Source organism: Schistocerca nitens, chromosome 1, assembly GCF_023898315.1.
Source record: "Schistocerca nitens isolate TAMUIC-IGC-003100 chromosome 1, iqSchNite1.1, whole genome shotgun sequence".
Taxonomy (NCBI): Eukaryota; Metazoa; Arthropoda; class Insecta; order Orthoptera; family Acrididae; genus Schistocerca; species Schistocerca nitens.
In genome coordinates this window covers 1182131032-1182150334 of record NC_064614.1, presented here as the reverse complement: position 1 = coordinate 1182150334, position 19303 = coordinate 1182131032, and the positions used below count along the sequence as shown (strand labels likewise).

The following is a 19303-nucleotide window of genomic DNA, read 5'->3' as shown; positions in this document are numbered from 1 at the left end:
ATGGGAAGGATTAAAATTTCTAGTGAAATATTACAAAATTTTGTCTTAGGATATAGTAATAAATACTCAGGAACTCACTTTGACTCTCCTCAAACACAGCCCAGTGAAGGTGAAGATTTGGTTTCTTTGTGTGGTGTATTGTACATGCCCTCTCATAGACATTTCTTATTTTATCTGTCATATTTTCCTTCAGGCTTTCAAGATACCTGATGAACTGTGAAAGTATATCAAATTTGTAGTAACAAATTCAAACTATGATTACACAAAGATCAAAACAGCTATATTAATGGTTACAGATAAACATTTAAAAAATGAGAAATGGGGCAGATCTTTTAGCTATAAGAATTTGGCAATATTTCTCCACAACCAGAAGACTAAGTGAGTACATGATATGTAAAAATCTAGAAAAAACAATGGAACAAGTAAATTTTAAATGTTCAGTTACCCATTACAAAGGAACTACAATAATACACAAGGAAATATGCATGACAAATAAGACTGACATACCTGATTTGCTTATAAACAATACAATACCCATAATTACCAGTGTTCTACTTCACAGGACTGTGGAAATATCCTTTAAAAGAAGCCAAAGACTGGTTCCTTATGCTACATGAAGGTGGCAAGAAAGGGTTAGTGAAGGGAAAGCGAATAAAGTTACATGAAAACAGATGCACAGGGTAGAAAGAACGTAGTTCAAGGTGTCAGCACACCTCAATATACTGTTGCAACACACATTCCAGCTGTCATTAGTTATCACTCCTCTCAGCAGCATGATCCTACACAATACTCTATTCCGTTTCTCTCTTAACACTGTGAAAAAATAAGTGATTGTAATTTACACTGTACATACCATACCTAATACAATCTCCAATCTATGAATTTTAAACATATCTTGTTTTATACAGTTTGATTTACAAATTTTAACTGACAAAAAATAGAACTCACTTTTATCCAAAATTCCTCATACAATGCACACGCTATGAGACACCTTTCAAACAGCACAATGATGCGAGTCTTGTCTCCTTGCTCTATTTCAAAGTCCAAGTACTCTTTCCAGTTTTTCAGCTGGCATCTTTCCAAAGGTTTCACATGAAAGTACGGACGTTTTATCTACAAAAAGGAAGTAGGATTATGTTATGCAGGATCAGATTTAATTCAATAACAATGTTTTTATGAAGTATTTTCAATATAATGAAAAATCCAAGAACACTTACTCCTTCTTCATAGTTCCATCGATCTGCTACAGCAGCGACAGTGTTTTTGTGTATTTTCTTCCGTATTGCAACAATTCTCTCTCTCAATGCCGTAGTCTCTTCATCAGATTTCTAAGGGAGGGAAAAGAGTCACAAACATTACCCATTTGTGTTCAGCTTTCTGACTCTTTAATTTTCACCTTTTTCTTAGCCAATTCTGACAAATTAAGTGCAGTAATTAGATCCAGACCAACAAATAATTCTGTAACCCTAGTAGTTAACTATTAAGCTATAGAGCTTACATTTTAAAGTGATAGCAAATTAATTTTGAAGTTTTAAGACTGATTGGAAACACCACCATAATAGCAAAATTCAATAACTGTCAGCTATAGTAATTTATATATCATACGTGAAATCACAGAGCTCATAACTGCCTTCCTTTGCCACCCAATAGTAACATCACAATGAAATCAATTACACATGTAAGACACACTGACCGTGGTTGGTTGCTCTTCTGGTTCTTCCCCTGGTGGCGCTTCAGTCTCTTCACCCGGAACAGTGTCGTCACTGGCTAAAGGCTGATCAAACTGCTTCAGCATTTGGAGAACTTCACGGCGTAGAGTCAGAAATTCGTCTACGGACAACACCTTTTGAGGAGGATTGCTCGAGATGTGTTCCTGAAAACTAATAATAAGCATTGACTTTTAATGCTCAAGTCCATGCAAAATTGCAACTTGAATTACAGTAATTTAGCAGGAAGATGATTACATGCTTAGATCATCGAATTACTACTGCTTGCTAAACAAAGTCCCTGTCTCATACCAGTAAACACTGAGATTGGCACCATTATCCACAATAAGGGGAGATGCTGCCCACTTTTCACCAAATCCCAGAGAAAATTAGCCAGTGGATCATATGAATAAAAAAGGGAAGCTTCTCAGCAGAAGACTCAAAACAAAAAAATATTTTCTGAGAAAATTCTCAATTTCATACAAAAAAATTCGAAGCGTATCCTGTGAGGAGTTCGTTCTTATTACCTTAATTCACACCTTGAGAAGGTCCGCAAATGGTTTAATGAACAAATATAAAAATGGTAACAATGTGTTCTGGAAGAGTTCCACTACATCTTGATTTCACTTTTATATGCGGCAACAAATTGTTAAGGTGATTACAGAGTTTACGAAAATGCATTTTCTGATGATGTTACTGAATTTTTAACATGCGGGAAACTTTTTTGTTATTTAGTTACATGAACAAATTATGCGAGCGAAAACTTAAGAATGCATCACATTTTAATAGACTCCAAAAAGGAACCCACAGTTGTCTAACACGAGATAATTTTGGTTAATATGACACACAATGGTTCACCCATTCGTCAAGCACTTAATTGGTCACCCATGAGGTTTTATTACAAGAAACAGATCACTAGGTTTGTAATAAATCACTTATTAATTTTTCTGATCTGCCTGCTTATTTCTAACATAACAAAATATGATTTATGCTGTGAGAAACCATGATGATGACTAACTGAAAATATCTGTGTGACAGTTGTCTGGCGCATACTACTTCTACACCAGTCTGAAAACCTAGTTCAGCTAAATAGCATAAAAGTATTTTCATTTTCGCTTCGTCTGACATGCCACCCCCTCGTGTTTCACAATTTCCCAGAAGTAAGTTCATCAACTAAAGTATGCCTTTATTGTTAACCCTGTATAGGCATCTACAGCTTTTCTTTTCAGTATTTCTTTGAGCTATGCAAGTATTTTTTTGCCTTCTGAGCTGCATAAATTCTACCACTTTTACTAAAAAAACTCTGTGAAACTTAACTTCAACAGAACTTACACAGCTCGGTGTATGCTACAGAGTTCACTTAATAAATAAAAAAAAAAAAAAAAAAAGAGGGAGAATGTTCTCCGCTTGTGAGAAATTTCTCTAGTTTTATTCCCATCAAATCTGATAATGTTCTTTACACTGGGAAACTTCCCAACCATTTTACTCAAGCTGAGATCTTTCTCAGGTAAGATATACTCTCTTGACTCCCTCTATTCATGCAAATGTGAGAATGTTTTATGAAATAAAGAGAATGAAGTACATCCTCTGTTTTAATCATAAAATCTTGTAGCTCAGAACACGGAAATTTTGTGAGGCTGGGCATAGTGTATTGAACCTAGAAATAGGCATCAGAAGGCTGACTGTGTAACAGGGTGTATACACTGGCAAGAAAAAGGAAGTTCTCAGATTTCTCACTTAAAAATACACTTTGTACCAGATGAAAATACACTACACCCCAGGTGAAAATACATTTTTTTTTCATGTTAAGTGACAACATACTTTTGTTTAGAGCTATAAAACTTACCACCTTTTTGCACAGTAAAGATTTTATACATCGGAGCAGAACTTCCCTGCACTTTAGAAAACAAAACCCAGCAAAAAAGAACGTTTTGGAAAGAGCTTTGATGCGCAGCAACATATACACTATTTTTTACATATCATGAAAGAATAAATTTCGGCAAATACAGCATGGCAGCTTCTGAAGCACTGAAATTGAGATTGTGCTGTGTGGTGCACTTTTGTCCGCCAATCATTGCTCATTACATGTATTCGCAATTGTGAATATGGACAATCATCAGTTGTAGAATGGAATGACAATGAATATTTGTGCAGGGGCAGGATTTGTCACTTATCACGAGCGGTCACCTTACCATTTGGTTATCCATGCCAACTCAGGGCCGGACCCAAACTTCCTCATGTCGTCATTATGCAGTTGATGGTTGTCCACATTCCCAATTGCAAATACATTTAATGTATTTCATAATGGCTGTAGTCGCCACAGTGTCTATTCCTTTAGAAATGCATTCATGTCCAAAGGAACTTTGCATATTAATTCAGAATAACACAGGCACTACAACATTATAACCATAACTCATGTCACATGATCTCACTAGCCAATGACAACTGATATTCAGTGCATAGGACTCATTATGTAGCCAGCCAACAGCATCACCGCTTAAGTGGAGATATAAACAAATAGCTGAAGTGAACGGTTTAAATTAATATACATACAGCATATCTACAAGAAAAGCTACGTGTCCACAAATAAAACTGGTCTTTTTTTTAGCAGATGTTACCCTTTAAGATATATAAAACACAAATGTGCCATTAAAATTGTAAATAATGGCATAAATGGCTAGCATTCTGGGTCTGAAATTATCCCAAGTGATTGGTCCACAAAGTATTTTAAGTTTTACATTAAATTCAAATGATCTGCGATTTAAGGAATTCATCGCACATTCTCACACATAACGTAATCTTGCATAAAAGGAAATTTACTTTGAAAGTAACACTTCTCAAACCACCATTCGCAGTATTTTCCCATGACCTGCTAGAAATGTAAACATTTGTGATGTCACACTCATCAAAAGCAGTTTGTTATTATGAAGTACTGTATACTTTTAGTCCTAATGCCTTTCACAATTTTTGCTGTCGGCAGATGCTCGTGTGTGTACTGTGCTCTGGTGTTGTAAATGGCACATTTTCTTTGTAACTTCTTTTTTTTATGTTTCATTGCAGCAGCGTTATTCTGAAGTAGTGGGCTAAAGTAAAATTCTATCTACATCTACAAGGACACACTGCAAATCACATTTAAGTGCCTGGCAGAGGGTTCATCGTACCACCTTCACAGTTTTCTATTATTGCAATCTCGTATAGTGCGCGGAAAGAACTAACACCTATATCTTTCAGCACGAGCTCCGATTTCCCTTATTTTATCACAGTGATCGTTTCTCCCTATGCAGGTCGGTGTCAAAATATTTCCGCATTCGGAAGATAAAGTTGGCGACCTGAACTTCGTGAGAAGATTCTGCCGCAGGGTCCTGTCAATAAAATGCAGTCTTCGGTTAGCCTTCCCCACAACATTTTCTGTGTGTTCCTTCCAATTTAAGTTGTTCATATTTGAAATTTCTAGGTATTTAGTACTGGAGGGCAGTGTGGAGGGTAAAAATCAGAGGGAGACCAAGAGATGAATACACTAAGCAGATTCACAAGGATGTAGGCTGTAGTAGGTACTGGGAGATGACGCTTGCACAGGATAGAGTAGCATGGAGAGCTGCAACAAACCAGTTTCAGGACTGAAGACGACGACGACGACAACAACAACAACAGGTATTTAGTTGAATTAACGGCCTTTAGATATGACCGATTTATAGTGTAATCGAAGTTTAACAGACTCCTTTCAGCACTTATGAGGACGACCTCACGTTATTTAGGGTAAAATGCCAATTTTTGCACAATACAGATATCTTTTCTAAATTGTTTTGCAATTTGTTTTGATCTTCTGATGACTATTAGTCAATAAACAACAGCGTCATCTGCAAACAACCTAAGATGGCTGCTCAGATTGTCTCCCGAATCGTTTATATACATAAGGAACAGCAAAGGGCCTATAATACTATCTTTGTTAGAGTATCAGTTCTTACAAGCCAAAATTACAAAAATCAGAACTGAAAACTACAAAAATGAAAAATTCCTTGAATTCTAAAAAATTGCCGCCTGATGAAAAAATCTCATTTTTCCCAGGGCATATACACCCAGTGTAGCCACTTTTGGCCCAATAATTAGCTGAGAATTTGTGACTGTTGAATCATCTTGTAATTTTGGTTACATACTTGAATGAAGTCAATTCATCCCACCTTAACTAATAATCGCACTCTTACCTTCAAGTTACAAAGGAACTCTTACACCGAATATGGGTGAAGAAAGTTTGTATGAACAATTTACAAGGGATGTTAAAGTGGCATAATAAATACACATGAATTCTACTCATAAAACTAAACTGAAAAGGAAAAAAAAAATCAGGTAGCATATCAGGTGATATATGTAACAGAATGAAGAATTTTCTAAAAAATATTTAAAATGACAATTTCGTGTATGGGATCTGTAATGTCATATTACTTGTAGTAATAACAAAAAAAACAAGTTAATCAATTGATGGAAGTATATGTTCAAAAATTTCTTCACTCGCATTGAATTCTATTTTTTCCTGACATCTTTTCACAAAAAGTTGAGTGTTTTCACACCCTGACAAGTAACATACCTTTACCTATGGGATCCTAAACTTTTAAACCCACAAATACACACAATGACTAAAAGTCAGTCTTGCTACATGCATACAAAGTATATTAGGAGGATTCCTTAACAATTTTTAATTTTTTTAAAGTTTACTTTAGTTCCAGATAGAGTCAGAAAGCTTAATGTTGCAGTGATAACAACAGAGCACTATAATTTTATCTAGTTTCACTTAGCTATCCATGAGATATGTGAAAAAGATGCTGCACCTCCTGCCTTGCTTGTGAGAGTCTGTTGGCCATTTTAAATTGCATTTTTTATTTCAGTTATTTTAACAATGAATTTCACATGACAGGAGCTGAAGGGCTGTTAAAGGTTTAGTATTAAGAGTAAAATGTAGAGCTTAACACTTACTTGTCAAAATGATTTGTATAGCCTTGTGTTGGGATCAACAGTAATCTATCATATAATGCTGTAACATTTTGCAGCCGTTTGCCTTCAGACTCCCATTTGATATAGCTTTCCCAAAGGCGATCAGACCTGTAAGTAATTAACGAATTTTATTTCCATATTTTAACATGAGATTAAAATGATGTATCATTTAAAAGTGAGATTTAAAGGAACAAAATAAACATTAATCAGAATTACAAAAGAACATTTTGAAGCTTAATAAAGAGAGACTGATTCAGAGAGTTATTGTAAACATTGTCTTTATCATCATTTTTTAACTGTACTTGATAACTGATGTTAGGTCACTCACTCCCACGTTATCAATATGTCTATGGGCATTGTACTATCCCAAGGACCAACATCATGATTACATATATTTACCGTAATAAATAAAGTTATCACTAGGGGGCAAAGCAAACACTATATTACTTTAAATATTTAGTTATTAGTCTAGCACCATGTGTATTTCTTACTACAACAGTTGATGGTCAATCCACAGCTATCTGGACTAGCTATCTAAGTAATCTGCTACAATAGGACATTATAAAAACAAATTTAAATTCTGTTAGTGAAAATAAGTTTTTCAATTTGAAGTTACTAATTAATGTGATTTGTAAACAGCAAAACACAGCAAAATATATCTTTCAAATTGTTTACACACATACGAGGCTTACTGCTAGGGACCCAAAAAATTCATGTATGTGACAAATGTGAATACAAATGAATTCTGTCTCAAAAAATGAAACCACAAAATTCTTAATAAATGCTATTTCAAAGAAAATTGTATTGTGATGAACTATTTTATTGTAGTTAGTTGCTTTATTTTCTGTGTAGTTATATTGAAAATTTTGCCAATTTTCAACTGCTGGTATTGGTCATCATCTCGTGAAGTTTAACAGGGAAAGATAATGCCCATAAATATGTGTCTGCAATATAAAAAGCGCATGAATGCAATGATGTATCAATGTGTGTGGTGCTCTGGTGTCACACCAGTTGTGCGCAGTTGAATGGCCTGCATAAGACAGACTCCACGTAATGCAGAGTAAGACTCAGCCATGTGACCTAGCATTTTAGTTAGCTCAGAGAAATGTACAGCAAGATGGCGCAGTGGTTAGCACACTGGACACTCTGGAGTTCAATTCTACATCTGACCATCGAGATTTATGTTTTCTGTGATTTTCCTAAATCACTCCAAGTAAATGCTGGGATGGTGCCTTTGGAAGGCAAGGCCTATTTCCTTCCCCATGCTTAACAAAATCTAAGCTTAGGTGCCATCTTTAATGACCTCACTGTCAATGGGACATTGAATCCTAATGTCCACACCTCCCCCTCCCCTTCTCCTTCCCCAGAAAGTTGTACATTTGTGCGCTAGCCGAAGTTCAAAAGTTTGTATAATGTGGCCATTTCAATGTGACCGTATTAGGTGGCTGGCATTCTGAACTGTGGTTCCATCAAATACTGACATAGGTCAAACCTGAGTAATCTCATTTATGACACTGCCAATCTGGTTTTCTTGTTTTGAAATGAGCAAAGTGACTAATGTGTCCACCATAGATTTGGATTAGAAATCTTCATAGCACCACAAGGGACTCATCACTATGATCATGTTTCAGTTCTGCCTTTGCAGAAACAAAAAAAACAAGGGTGTTGACTGGCTGCCCTGTGACACTGAGGCAGAGCTTGTTTCCACAAACACCACCTCTCCACACTGGTGGTTATGATTTTAGTTTTTTTATGCTCAAAGCTAACTGCAAATTAACAAGTCTTACCGTAACATATAAATAAGCTATTTTTGATTCTACTTCTATGTTGAGTACCTGCAGCACTGTCAAATATATGGTTCGCACACTTATGAAAGCCCACTAAAGGTCAAAATCAGTATTCTGCAGATTTTGTATTTGTTGAATAGGGTATGAAAAGAAAAATGATGAAGAGAAAAACCAAAACTCTCAAGTACTCCATTAATCGGCAGGAAAATTTTGATGCTTCTCAATAAAAACCATAATTAGTTGAAAGCCTTGAGCCAAAAGAAGAAAAAACAAACATCAGTTCAGAAGAAAATCTGCAAGTTTATTCGAAGCAAACATTCCACTCAAACAGCTCGCCAAGTACCACTTGTTTTAAACAGTCAATTTCAAAGTAATAAAGCTTTGTCTGCTCACATGTAGCATGTAAACCTTTTAAATACGTACACCTGATCACTTACAGGCAAACAAAATTTACATACAAATATTGCCAAAAATAGATGCAAACCAGTAAACCCCTGATTTTTTAGACTAACTTCCATGTATAAAACAGTTTCAAAAATCTGATTACAAACGGGTTAATATGCTAAATACTTGTTTTAAACAAGCAGAAAAGTTTTGGAAAGGCCTGAAATTACACTTAAAGTTTGTTTTAAGTCATTGAAGTGCTCCAATTCGGAAATACTAGATGAATATAAACTGGGTAATTCGCACTGCATTTTAAGCAAAAGTAGTTTATCTGCATCTCAATATTTATTATGCAAATATCCTGATCTGTTCATCACACCATAATATAATTTTGCAGGGACAACCAGTGGTATAAGTGGATACTGTCCGCAAATTTTGTTGTGAATAGAGTTAGTAGTAAGGAAGTAATAAATTAAAAGCCTTGCCCTATGCTGCTGTTTTTCTGCATAAACAGGAGAAACGTAGTAAGCAATAAACTTTTTTTCTTTTATAATTTTGTGGCAGTGTCAGCGGGAGGATTTTTTGAACAGATCTGAAATTGTGTGTAAAGTTTGCTGGAAGTCCCCAAGTGCTCTCATTCTCAAATACTGGGTGTATAAATTCCAAGCATTTGCATGCCATCAGTTACATTGCCACAATAGAAACACAGCTTCTAACTGCAGTAGTTATTGCATTAAACTTTGAAGATACAGTTCGCTGATTTGAGAGAGGGGACCAAACAGCGAGTGTCATTGGTCCTGTCAGATTAGGGAAGAAAGAAGTCAACAGTGCCCTTTCAAGCAAATAACCCCAGCATTTGCATGAAGTGATTTAGGAAAATCACAGAAAACCTAGGTCAGGATGGCCGGACGCAGGTTTGAGTGTCTCAGTGTTGTAATGTATGATTATATCTCTTAATTAGTAGTTTGTGACAGTATTTTAAACTTTTAAATTCACCCAGTAATAATGCAAAATACTGAAAATCAAATTGCTGTTGCCCAGGAAGCCGTTAGGCAGGCAACCTGCAAATGGATCTGGTTACCACCTGCCCAATTGGGGGGATAGTCTTATTAATACAGAGTTTGCCAAAAACAGAAGCGAATTCAGACAGAAATAAATGCTACACCTTCAGGCCCCTACATATTGCTTATTTAGTAACAACCAAAGTTTCATAAAGAGAAAGTAAGAAGATGCTAATTATTTTGTTTCATACACAATTAACTTACACCAAGGCAATTAAAGCCAATGTGTGTGGAAAAATAATGGGACTAGTATAAAGCAAATACATATAAACGCAATGAGGAGTTTTAAGAATATTTTTATTCTGATGTCTTACCTAAACTCCATCCCACATGCACTTATAGCTTTTTCGAACTGACATCGTAAGTGGGTTTCATCATCTGGGTATGTAGCCTTGCAGTAGTTTAGGTAATGAATCCATAAATCTACACTCAAAGGAATTGCCTTCAATCCACGTTCAAATACCTACAAATATATCAGCAAATGTTAAAAAAAAATCCAGTTTCCACTTTTCTGCAAACATCTAAAGAAATTCAACATAGCCTAAACCCATAAAAATTGCATCCTTAATCAAATTACGGTATCAGCCAGATTAGCAATACAGTATCAGCTTACACAGTTTGGCCAGCTCCTGTACTGGATGTTCTGAAGACAGTCCTTGAAAACTCTTCCTGTCCAGATCTTCAGTTTGCTTGGCTCGATTCACGAGACTTTGAATGCTTTTATACATACATTAATTTGTACAAACCCAACATGTTTAAGAAATATAAACTAAGAGATGCCATATACAAACAACATACATTAATATGATGCATTTTTACTTATACCCGATCACCTCAAAAATACGTACTTCAGAGGTTATTTCATACAATGCCAACACATAACTTACTACAAAGATTCAAAATTTTAGTTATGCAATTATTTGTAGATCTTTAAGCCAAGTTATTATCTTCTAGACAAATTAATGTTACTCGCACATTGCACAGTGTGCGAAATTCTCTGGCTTTTTTCATCTTCAGTTCTTGCAGCTCTTCTACTCTTAAGCAGCCTGTTGAACCTAATTCCACTGAAGAGTTAACGAATAAAATTAATGTATGATTTGATTTAAATTTAATGTAAATCAAATGAGAATTATCTGTGCCAAATATTTCCATTTACCATCGCATATAACAACAGACATCCTCACTGCTTTATTGCCATTCAAAAGCAAGAAATCGGTTGCCAATGCTGGGCACGTACTGCTGAAGCTGTTGGAAAAAACATGGCAATTTTCAGACCAGTAGTTTCCCACTTCTTCTCCACACCTATCTTGTCAAACGAAATATTTCTTTTAAAATGAGCTATGTAGTTCATATATACTCAATACTTACTTTTTTTCTTAGCAGTACAATAACTGCAAAGGAATCCCTTTACCATTCAGCTTATTCCTACACCAGACTACTGAAATATTAAGGCAAATATAAGGTCCTCTGTGGAAAAAGTCATTACAGAAATTCCAATGAAGTTTACATCTCCAGGATCACTGAATCTGAACAAACAACTTAACAAACAACTTACTTCCTCACATTTCCTTTTATTTCCCTTTCTCTTTTCATAGTCAGCATATTTTCGCCAGTATCCGTAGCAGTAAGGATAGTGAGAGAGAAAAGCATCATATGCTTCCCGAGCGGCTTCTATGTCATTCTAGAATCAAAATAAACAACATTTAAGACACTAATAATGTATGTCTCTAATTACAAAACAGGCTATTGAATATTTTATTAAAATACCTCCTGATCCACATACTGAAGTAAATACGTCCATCCAGTGAAATCTGCAGGATCTTCTTTAACAGCCTTCCAATATTTTTCCAATTCAGGCAGCGATTTTCGTGATTTAGTGGCAGCCTTTGGCACAGATGACAACCCTGATGACAAAGCAGCTCTCTTCGCAGCAGGAGTCTCATCACAACTATTTTCAGAGGTAGGTGAACTGGGATCATACGTATCACCATCAAGTAATTTGCGCTTCTGGGATTCCGAGGAACGTTTTTTCTTTTTTCCACTCCCTGCTTCCCCCATTCCTGTAATAATTAAGCCAATACATAGCTTGTTTGAAAATGACAACAAATGCTCCATATAGTTCACTAAATTACTGCCTATTATTTCAAAGGACACAATCATTATTTAACAAAATGAATGAAACTTCTTTGTGTGTTAAGACACTTCCCACACACTCTGTATGGAAGGGAGAAAATATCAATGAATACTAAAGATGAAATGTGTAGAATACAACATTGAACTGCCAATACTGCAACAAGAAACTCATGTTATTCATAAATGTAGCAACCAAGTTCACAAATATAAAAACTTCAATGAATTAATGTGTAAGGGTTCCAAATTAGAAAAACACTGGGGTAAGTATTAATTGCTCCATTCTGGTCACAACATCTCCTGCCTCCAACATATTATACTGCTCTAAGCTTTCACTTTATTTAACCAAATTTTTTCATTGCCCTATGCAATGGAAGGAACCAGGCACTAACTATAGTTCTCACACTTCAGTGAACATGAAGTCAACAGATGGCAGGAGGATATTTTTCGTATAAACATGTTAAATAAGGGAGAGGCAACCACTTGCCCTTAATGGCCTGATATGTGACACACATAAACACTTAATAGAAAATAGTAGTACTCACACTAGAATTGGAGCTCATGCTCTTTCTCTGGTCACCTCAGTCAACCTCTTAATTATTTCTTTCAGTCACTTCTTACATCTCCTGAACATCTGGCCATGAATCGCTGCTCATTCTACCTCCTCCAATTCTGAAAACACACTTTCTGCTGACATAACTCCAAGCATGCATCTCTTTCTGAAATATTGCCTGGTACACAGTCTACCACCTAATGGGCTTACAATTTAAATTCACATATCCTGCTATCACTCATCCTACTGTAAGAACCTTAACCTTCTCCAATTCTGCCAGAAACATCATCAGTCTCCCTCTCCCTCCTGTCCCTTTCTTCCTCTACAACTTTCTCTCCTTTCCCCCTCCTCATCTTCTTACATCTCTTTTAGCATTTCCCCCTGCACTTTTCTTATCTTGTTGTGTAGTCACAGTCATCTGTCTGAAGACTTGCCACTTGCTCGTTGCCTGCTCTGTATGTCCTACCCTGCCTTCCCTCCTCACCTGCATCAGCTCAGGCAACTGCTTTCAAAAACCAACATCAATAAGTGGTCTTGCAGTAGCCACAGGAGTGAATGTTTGGGATCTGTATGATCATGTGTTTGAATGTATGTACTTTTGCTAGAAAAAGAGCTAGTGCTGGGTTGGGTTGTTTTGGGGGAGGAGACCAAACAGCAAGGTCATCGGTCTCATCAGATTAGGGAAGGATGGGGAAGGAAGTTGCCCGTGCCCTTTCATTGGAATCATCCCGGCATTTGCCTGGAGCGATTTAGGGAAATAGCGAAAAACCTAAATCAGGATGGCCGGATGCGGGATTGAACCGTCGTCCTCCCGAATGCCAGTCCAGTGTGCTAGCCACTGCCACCTCGCTCGGTGAGAGCTAGTGTGAATGCTGTTTTCTGTTACATGTTTCTGTGCTCCAAGTATTGATCTGCTACAGGTGAGTAGTTGCCTTTAAAAAAAATACGTTCACACACACACACACACACACACACACACACACACACACACACACACAAGTATAGGGGGAGAACACCTCAAATTTGTGTCTGGGAAGAGCTGATGGGATAAGAGCTGAGGGGCATCCCACCTGGGACAAATTTTCTCACTTCAGACAAATTCTGGCTAATCAAAATAACTCCGTCACACAGGTACAAAATATCCTAAGTGGGGAAAAAAAGGTTAACACTACCTCTTGTAAACAAAAGCAGATTTGACGATGTGGTCTTCAGTCCAAAGATTGTTTTGGTGCGACTATCTGTGTAAGTCTCTCCTGTGCCAGCCTCTTCACTCCTGCCTAACTACTGAAGCCTACATACATTTGAACCTGTAACATTTTTGCTGCTATTGACATCGTCACTGCCTTCCATGCTGATGGCAGCTTTTGTTTTGCCTGTACTGCTCACCAAATACTGGTGCCTCCACTGAGAGATGGCATTGCAGCCAATATGAAATCCTTATCAAGCAATTTGCAAAAACTGTTACATGAATAAATTTGATTTTTGCACATCATACAGTCCAATATCTTTACTCTGAGAATTTAATTTCTTTCCCTTATCCATCAAGCTTACTGTGCTGAATCAAATGAAGTAAAGTACTGCACAAAATTTTGAAGAGTTTACAGAAGTAGAAATGCATCTGATAAAATTTGTGAATGGTTGATTTTAGTTTATACATTGCAGTGAATGAAATGTAGACAAGATATCGAAATTTTATTTAGAACAGAGAGCAGAATGATATATCGTCTCATTCTCAAGTAACTGCCTTTACATTCGATGCATGGCCGCATGCAAGGCATTCCTTCACATCCTTACACATTGCAAATCGTGTGATCGTAACAATCATCATAGCTCATAAGCAATTCAAGATATAGAACAGAGGTTTATTGCAAATGATAACACACAATAACGCACTTAAGTTTTATGATAAATAACCGAAACTTCTTATTCACAGACATATGGAAGTAACATAACCAGAGCAGTGAGACTTCGGCAGGTCAGGATACATACAGATGTCCATAGCACATTAGGAAAACCCAAGCAGCATGCAATTACACTTTCACAACATCTGGAGAATAGTGTAGTATGAAGTGTAGACATGGTCACAGCATCAAAAGGATTAATGAAGTCAAACACTGGTACCCCCTAGTTCCACACATACCAAATAGAAGATTCCTTGATGCCTCAGATTTACTATTCCTGTATATGGTAATAACATAAAACATGCATATGCCTTATTACTTTCACAATTTTTCCACCACTTAAGCCAAAAATACGTAGTATCACTTTCTCCTCCTCCTCCTACCCCTCCCCTTAACACCATTGTTTGTAAGAATATTGTCCCTGCCATAGATATTGAGGGAGGGCTTCTTTAACTTTTGCCTTTGAGCACGAACAGTCTTCTACAAAAAAAAAAAAATCAGTCTTAATATAGCATCAGAGATAACTCTTGAAATACATCATGTCAAGTGCGTAAAGTTATACGAGATAATGCCACTGGAATTACCACGAGGTCTAAGATCAAGATTCTCTTACCCCAGGCAGAATGCCCCTCTGAAAAATGTAGCATTAATATTATCTTCCTGTTTAATTAAAGACACAGGGTACTTTTAAAAGACAGAAAAACTGAAATCTCTTATAGACTTATTAAATTTATCACTTTATTATTGAATTTATCACTTTATTAAATTTATCACTTTATTATTGAATTTATCACTTTATTAAATTCTGTAGCTTTACAGGCTATACTGATTAACTTTATTAGTTTTAGAATAAAAAATGACCGCCACATACTAAATAGTAGAATCACATCCACATATGCTGCCACACTCCCATTATTTAAATTACAGAAAACCGTTAGTATTTAAGAAAACTGGAAAATTTTTGTGTCTAGTGATTTTTTGGGATATATTGTACATACTGATAACACTGCTGGTTTCCAGCATTTGTGAATGATCCTCATCGCTCCTGTTAGATGTTTTGGTGAAATGTTATGTTTACGTCCTACTGATAGTCTGTTGCCCAAGTGCTATAGATTTTTTACAACTAGATGTTCAATAATGCGCAATAAATACTTGCAGTGTCTCATATCAAGAAAATCGATAAAATAAAATCCAATAGTTTACGAACAAATTAGTCCACGTTACTCTGTTCTTCATGGATGATTCACAGTTAGGTGTTTACAGTCATTCTGTTTCTGGTGTATCCTACATCCTTACTACTAGTTTGTTGTTGAGTTACTCTCAGGCAATCTGCAGCATCACACTGTTTACATTCTGCCACTTCATTTATCAAATTATATCACAATATCTTCTACAATTTTACGCACAATGATGAGTTAAATTTAGAATTCTATTTCCTTTACTGAATTATATATTAATTTATGAAACAGGTGTTCATTCACAAGTAACCTCATGCAACAAAGAGAATTTAATGGTTATTTTTGCTCAAGTATGTGGACATATTAAAAAGAATCATCCGATTTGGCGTGTCTATGTTTCTGAAACTAATAAACATATAAAATGAATTTTGTTTTTTGATGAATAGAAAACTCAAAGTTTTTTTTCATCCTTTTCAGAGATGTTCAATGTGCAGTAAAGGAAACAAAAGAAAAATTCGGAATAGGTACTAAAATCCATGGAGAAGAAACAAAAATTTTGAGGTTCGCCAGTGGCATTTTAATTCTGTCAGAGACAATAGAGGACTTCGAAGAGCAGCTGAACGGAATGGACAGTGTCTTGAAAGAAGGATATAAGATGAACATCAACAAAAGCAAAACAAGAATAATGGAATGTAGTCTAATTAAGTCTGGTGATGCTGAGGGAATTAGATTAGGAAATGAGACACTTAAAGTAGTAAAGGAGTTTTGCTATTTGGGGAACAAAGTAACTGATGGTCGAAGTATAGAAGCTATAAAATGTAGACTGGCAATGGCAAGGAAAGAGTTTCTGAAGAAGAGAAATTCGTTAACATCGTATATAGCTTTAACTGTCAGGAAGTCGTTTCTGAAAGTATTTGTATGGAGTGTAGCCATGTATGGAAGTGAAACATGGACGATAAATAGTTTAGACAAGAAGAGAATAGAAGCTTTCGAAATGTGGTGCTACAGAAGAATTCTGAGGATTAGATGGGTAGATCACATAACTAGTGAGGAGGTATTGAATAGAATTGGGAAGAAGAGAAATTTGTGGCACAACTTGACTAGAAGAAGGGATCAGAGATGAATACATTAAGCAGATTCAAAAGGATTAGGTTGCGGTAGGTACTGGGAGATGATGAAGCTTGCAAAGGATAGTATAGCACGGAGAGCTGCATCAAACCAGTCTCAGGACTGAAGACCAAAACAACAACAAACATACTTCGTATGTGGAACTGAATATATTATCTCAGCCAAGAAGTCATACATATGTGGTTAAAATGTGGTCTCCTTCACATGTGATTTTTTGAACAACATGGTACCTGAATATGAAAAAGCATTTTAGAGAATTTTGTGTGTCACTTTTTTAATCCTTGTTCTTTCATAAAGATCAATACATCCTAAAATGTTCAAATTATTTACAAACTGTTTAGAAAGTACTGTGCATTAACTGTGATCAATTAAATTGTACTATACATTAAAATGAAAGTGTATGAAAGAAGTAGGTGCTGATTTTTTAAAAAAATATTGAGCCAAAAACATACCTTGTGTCCTTAACAACTGTCTTCTGTTCCCAACAACCTTCCATCTCATCTCTATCATCATCGATATATACCATCTGGAAACTAATGACAGGGCCACTGTGATGCTCTGGCATATTGTTCCTACAGAAGCAGTTATCTTTCAGTGCCCTCAGCATGACTTATTCTGGCGTTTTCATTGCCAGTTAATATTATTTATGTCACTGACAGGATGCCATGTGTCAGAATAAAGTGACACCAAATCAGATTTGTCAATGTGTGTAGGAATTTATTACATTAAATCCTTATATTAATTAGATGACTGTTAGTTTTCTACTCACAACATCACTGAGATAGTTCTGTCTTCCACTACAATATTAGCCCTGTGTCATCTGTTGAAGTAGTGACTGATAGCTTTGTTTTACCATTTAGTAAGAAATTCTTTTAGTTACATGACTAATTTTGTCTTGAATGCCATTTTCAAGTCTAAAGCCAGAAACCCGAGAACATACTCGCAAACTGGAAGTATCTGCACTGGCAGTGATCTGACCAAATACTTGCTAGAGGCAGTTCTGTAGATAAAAATTTACTGCTCAGCCACCTGTTGGTGATGGGCAACATTACTTCATCAGCTAGATGTAGAGGTATCTGTGTTGATGCACAATTAAGAACTTTGTAGAAAGTGGGAGATCCTGAAGACACCAGGAACTGCAAAGTGTCCTCCTAGAAAGAAAAATAACGTATGCGAAAATACAGTACGTTCCATTTATCTGATTGCCTGGTCAGGGTACTGGAGGCCAGCCATGAAAGCCACGCCTGCCAGTCAAGTGGGTCCCACGGGACCGCACTATGCCCCCCCCCCTTTTGTGGGTTTTATCCTGAAGGTGGTACAGACATGTGCGCCTTGTCAGCCAGTGTCATTCGAGCAGTGAAACAGGCATCACGAGTGTAACAATGAAGTCTGAACATAATAATGGCAAGAGCAAGTAATTCAATTCCACAACAAGTGTTTATTTACGACATGTATGTGCGTACAGAGTCCATTTGTATTGTTCAAGGATTGTTTGAACAGAAGTTTCCAGGTGTTCCGAGTTGTGGTGCATTTCACAAATTAGTGAACAAGTTTCAAGAAACAAAGTGCTCAAGACAAGAAGCTCAATTTGACAACGTACAGTTCTCACAGAAGCTCGTCTCTATGACTTCGCATGCCACCTGGAAAATTCCCCTACAAAGTCTCTTATACATCTTTCGCAGCAAACACATGTACAGTATAACCCTGCTTTTACGTTACCGGAATTAACATTTTCTTGCCGTTTACAATGTCTTATCGCTCCCGTCAAATTTCCTATGTCCACAATGCTAATTTGCATCCGATTTTGCACCAACATATTAATAATTTTCCCACCATTTACACATTATGAAAAAAAAATTTATGAAGAAAAAATTACACTGGCATGATGGTCATCCAGCAGTGTTTACAAATATTACATGGTTAAGTTGTTGTTTTTAACAGGGCACTCTACTCAGCGAATTTAAACCAGTAAACGTGTAAAGTTGGAACAATTCGTGCTTTATCTCTAGCCGCTGCCAAGCTCTATTTGGCGTGGTGGCTGATGGAAGTAACTAGGTTCATTCAAATAAATATGTCATGACCAGTCACAACCATTTCCAAATTGTCTACTGCGAAAACACAGTTTCGTGACTTTTCATCATGACACCTTTATCGTACCATATTTACTGCGTTTCGGCTTATGACCACTTCGCTTGCTCAAATGATTTTAGTTTAAACACACTGCCGGTTACGTATTTTTCTTGAACAAAATGTGTTTCGAGAATTTATTCTCGTTGTCAAGTGCAGTATTTACGTACTTTTTTTGTGATGTTACACAAACAAACAATGTGAGAGTAGTTTGCGTGTGTGTGGTTTGCGACATTACTGAGAAGGCATAGTACCAGATAACCTCAAAAAGACAACTACAGTGCAAGAGATGCAGACTAACACATATTGAAACACCACACAAAATACTTATGTACATATTTGCACTTGACAACGAGAAAAAA

The 19303-nt window shown here is 36.4% G+C and overlaps 1 protein-coding gene across 2 annotated transcripts in view; it reads right to left on the bottom strand.

The window, feature by feature from the left end:
• Positions 1 to 19303, bottom strand: part of LOC126200610 (pre-mRNA-processing factor 39) — an 80797-nt gene that overhangs the window by 29722 nt on the left and 31772 nt on the right. For both annotated transcript variants that reach the window (XM_049936722.1, XM_049936723.1), the window contains exons 6-13: positions 11692 to 11984; positions 11480 to 11605; positions 10239 to 10387; positions 6675 to 6800; positions 1694 to 1880; positions 1218 to 1328; positions 949 to 1113; positions 79 to 214 (exon numbers count right to left, since the gene is read on the bottom strand). In XM_049936722.1, coding sequence (XP_049792679.1) covers positions 79 to 214; positions 949 to 1113; positions 1218 to 1328; positions 1694 to 1880; positions 6675 to 6800; positions 10239 to 10387; positions 11480 to 11605; positions 11692 to 11984 — 1293 coding nt within the window. The remainder of the gene's footprint in view (positions 1 to 78; positions 215 to 948; positions 1114 to 1217; positions 1329 to 1693; positions 1881 to 6674; positions 6801 to 10238; positions 10388 to 11479; positions 11606 to 11691; positions 11985 to 19303) is intronic.